This window comes from Agrilus planipennis, unplaced genomic scaffold (assembly GCF_000699045.2).
Source record: "Agrilus planipennis isolate EAB-ADULT unplaced genomic scaffold, Apla_2.0 scaffold216, whole genome shotgun sequence".
NCBI classification, from domain to species: domain Eukaryota; kingdom Metazoa; phylum Arthropoda; class Insecta; order Coleoptera; family Buprestidae; genus Agrilus; species Agrilus planipennis.
Genome location: NW_020438987.1, coordinates 106,706 through 111,235, shown reverse-complemented (window position 1 = coordinate 111,235; position 4,530 = coordinate 106,706). Strand labels below are relative to the sequence as shown.

The 4,530-nt window shown below is 36.9% G+C and overlaps 1 protein-coding gene across 1 annotated transcript; it reads right to left on the bottom strand.

Annotated features, from left to right (window-relative positions):
• Positions 1 to 1,166: 1,166 nt before the first annotated feature.
• On the bottom strand, positions 1,167 to 3,364 carry LOC108741780 (homeobox protein Hox-A5). Its single transcript, XM_018476695.1, has 2 exons — positions 2,927 to 3,364; positions 1,167 to 1,637 (listed from the first exon to the last, which is right to left on the bottom strand). Exons 1-2 carry the CDS (start codon positions 3,323 to 3,325, stop codon positions 1,167 to 1,169), a joined length of 870 nt encoding a protein of 289 aa, XP_018332197.1. The 5' UTR covers positions 3,326 to 3,364.
• Between the last annotated feature and the right edge of the window lie 1,166 nt (positions 3,365 to 4,530).

Genomic DNA, 4,530 nt, shown 5'->3' with positions numbered 1-4,530 from the left:
TGGAATTTGGGTGCACTTATCTGGTATTTTTTTGTTTCTTTAGTTACAATGTCACCTATTATTATCAATTTAAAAGCAAAAGCATCCTCAAAATGGAACGTTAAGGTACACCGTCCTCTTGTAAACGTCAATAGAAACCGTGTAAAGTTAAGTTTTCCATTATTCTCACAATTCGTTCGTTCACAGGTAAGCCCCTTATACGAAGCCATGACCGGCTATATCATAGCAATAAACACCTGTGTGACTTTCTGAAAGTCCATTATGCAAAACGAACGTTGTTGAGGTTATAATGCGGTCTTTGTCCCCGGGTACTTTTCACTGTTATTAGTGAATATTCGACGTGTTTTGTGCCCAGCCGTTGCCGCTAAAACTTGTGAATGGGCATTGTCCAAAAAAAATACCTTTTCAACCAATTCATGAATGAATCGGCTTTTGTCAATTGAATTCAATTCTTCGAGTTTTGAGTACTTTCCATTAAATTCTGCTTCGCCTCAAGTGCCGCACAGTCTGTAGTACACTGTAGATACCCACACATGAGTAGTAAAGACACTTATTTATCGGGTATAGGTAGACCTGGCCGTTACTGATCCCTAGCAATAAATTGTGACAAGGCGGAGATGTTAACGCCTTACGACAAGCACTTTCTTTTTTGCGTTGGAACCGAAAATAGAAAAGAATATATTTTATCATCAGAGAAAATACCTTTCTTATTATCTAAGATTTATTTTTATGGACTTCCAAGTGCGAAAATGCGTAATACTGAATGTCATTTTACCGTATGAATGTATAAAATAGTTGAAACAATGGTATAAATTCACTATCAACTTATATCTGATACACAATCTAAAATCTTTGTCGAAGAGAAGTTTTGAAAGCTTTGTCTTTTTTTGTCTGTTATCAAAATTATAGATTAGTTTACGCTATTCCTAAATAAAAATTAAAAATAAAGGGCACGTCCATTTAATTTGTTAGTATGTATTTTAGTAGTCATAACAAACTATGTATGTATATACAAAATTAAAATATAGTAAGTTGACAAGTTGGTATCAAAAATACAATTTTATACTTATTTTTATATATTAATATACATATATACAAGGCACTCTTAAATGTTATCCTTTTTTAAATGTGAACACAGTAAATATTAAATAAAATTAAATCTTCTACTATAACGGCATGTCCGAGAAAGTTTTAGAGCAAACTTCTTCGTGTTCTTCATCATGGGTTGAAGTAGTCAACAACTTATTATTAGTTTTTCTCGAGTTAGAACACGTTCTAAGACAACAGCATTTCCCGTGCGGGTTTCCATTGCTCATTGATGGCAATTCTTCTTTCTTGTACTTTACCCTTCTGTTTTGGAACCATATTTTGACCTGTTTCTCGGATAACCGCAGATACGTCGCTATTTCAATCCTTCTTAGTCTTGAGAGGTACATATTGGAGGAGAATTCTTTTTCTAATTCCAGCAATTGATGACTGGTGAATGCGGTTCGGATTCTCTTAGTGGAATTGTCGTTATTAGTCGACGGAGATAAGGAGTCCTCTAGGGGTTTCCCCGGGGGTGGCGTAGGGGTGGATCTTCTACTAATCGAACTGGGCGATGAAGGTAGATGAATTGGAGACCCTGAAGGACTTATCTACGAAAAAAGATAACTTTATTATGTTTGGTAATTTGCAACTGCCTGAACTTTTCTGTCTAAATATAGAGCGAAAGAAATTTCAAAGAAATCTCCAAATAGGGATATAGATCCTTGTCTTATTTGTTTATTTTTTTATCCTACCGTGTATATCGTTCAGATTAGCGTCTAATTTTCTGAAAAAAAGTTCGACACTGCTGACGTGATCGGAAAATGGAACTGTCTCTCAAACGTTTTTATTCTTATTTCGGTTGAGAGTAAAACTCCCTTATAACGTAGTTTACGAAGTCAGATTTATTCTTTTTATCTCAAAAATCTCGTTCTTATTTACTACGTCAGATATTTACCTATCGACAGACGTTGTTTAAGAAAAGAAATAGAAAGTTCCCTGGAAGCTTCGCATCGTATAATAGGGCGAGTTTCAAACAAAAAGGATCTTTTTTGTTAGGTACTTTTATCATTATAATTTAGTGGAAGTGATATTTGCCTTTTTGTAGTATCGACAGAAAAAAAATTATGAATACATTTATTATTTTTTCACATATTTTTCTCTTTCTAACAGTAACTATTCGATTTGTTCCAAAGGGATGTAATTTTTTTAATGAGATTACCATCAAGAATGTAATGTGATCGTGTCTCTAACCAATTGCGTATAAACGCTTCCTCTAGTTCTTCTTTTTAAGTGGTCCAAACATGTGATAGTCACATAGCGAGAAATGAGTGCTATAGGGCGGATGTTCGAGTGTATTCTAATGGATTGTTGCTAGTTTTTTTATGGGTAAAAGAAGCAGTGTGTGGTCGAACTTGTAGTTGTGAAGAAGAATCATCCTTTCGATAGGAAAAATCACTTCCTTTTCACCGAAAAGTCAGTTTTGTCTCATTTAGGAGCTGACGACGTTAACCGCATGCTGCTCACGGAGAAAATCAATACGTAGTATCCCTCTGCAATCTCAACAAGGAGTAGTAATAAAACTTTGTGAGTTCTTTAGATTTTCGCCACTCCTTGATGGATTGTTTGGATTTCGGGGTGTAATGATGCACCCACGTCTCTTCGCAGGTAATAATGCAACATAAAAAAATATACCTCCCTCTATTTGATATTGTGCAAGCGGATAGAGACACGATAACATTCATTTTTCGATAACGACATTAAAAATCGTCGAATCTCATGGGAAAAATGTATTACGTACTGAAAGAGAAGACTACGTAGAAAAATAAGGTATTCCTTTACTGTCTGCAATATAAATCAAAGCGGCAATAAAGATACGAAAATTTCACTCGGCACTTACATGAATTGGCGAGAGTCCTTCTCTGGAGTTGCTCCTGCATTTTTTGATAGTAAATCCTTCACAACCGTCATCTGAAAGTGACAGGCTTCTTTTGATCCCTGCATGGGGAAATCTCGCGGGTGGTAGTGATGCAATGGGTTTGATAGGCCCTTTATGATGAGAAGGATTTAGTAATGGGTTGAAGAACTGATGATGATGATGTTGCTGTTGGGCCAAACTTAACGAGAACAGATAGCTGCTGATGTAATTGGACGAAAAAGGCACTAAGGGCGTTTGCGGTTCACTAAACGGCACACACGCCGAATTTGTTAATAAAGGAGTTGAAAGTCTTTTTTCCGGATAGGTCCTGGGAGTATTCCCGATCAAGGAATCCACAAAAAACGACCGGGACATGTTCATACCGCCGATGACAAATAGACAAGTATTAGACTACGTGTTAACAGTCACCCTACTGAAGAGAAAAAGTAAAATCTTTAGGTTTATATGCTCCCTCTTCAGTTGGCAGCCGAACTCACCCCAACTGGTTGTACCCCATTGTTAAAAGCCCCGCCCCATCTACCCTTGTAAGCTGCAAATAAACAAATTACATACAAGCTAATCCTGACACTAGCCAAACATTGGCCGATCCTTCCTTGCAAACATTGAGGATTGTTCTCACACGGCCCCGGTATCCTCGCTGGATACTTCATATTTGTCCGGGATTATTACTGTAATAATTCTTAATATGTTAGATGTTATTCCCCGAATGGATACAATATACGGTGGCCTTTGCAAATATTAGAGGAGATACTGAATGGGAATGTTATTTGATTTTCTTCTCAAAAAAAGTATCTAAACCGTCGCAATCATAAATAGAGATTTATTTAATAATAATCTTTTTTGAATAGAACCATTTCTTTTGCTTGTAACGGTCGTTTTTGATAGTTTCGAGTTTCACATTAGATATGATCATCATCGTAAGGTCGTCAGTCCTAAGACTGGTTGGACACGCACCTCCACTCTTTCCTATCCTGAACTAATTTTCGCATTTCCCTAAAACTAGAACAACCCACATCCTTAACTATTTCCGAACAATAATCTAATCTAGGTCTACCTCTACTCCTCTTAGCTCCTGTTTCTGCCTGTAATATGTCTCTGACTACACCTTCATGCCTGAGAAGGTGTCCTACCAACTTATCCCGCCTATTTCTTATTGACTTCCATAAAGTCCTCTGTTCTCCTATTTATTCTAATACTTCTTCATTTCTAACCTTCTCTATTCATGGTAACACCACATTTCGAACGCTTCTAACCTTTTCTTTTCCGTCGCGCCCACCGTCCATGTTTCGCACCCGTACAGCGTCGCGCCCCAAACATACACCTTTAACAATCTTTTTCGAATTTATAAACTAACCGTTCGCGAGCATAGAAGTGACTTGATCAACTATAATTGAGTTTAATTTTGTTTCAGGATACTGCTGGATACCTGTCTATGCAAGGACTGCTGTTTAACCCTGCACAAAATGGTGAGTCATGCTTTTATAATATATGTAGGTATGTTGTAAACTCTGTGCCAACTAAAGTGGCGGCTCATGTAATAAAACTGCAAATAATAGACCGCTTTT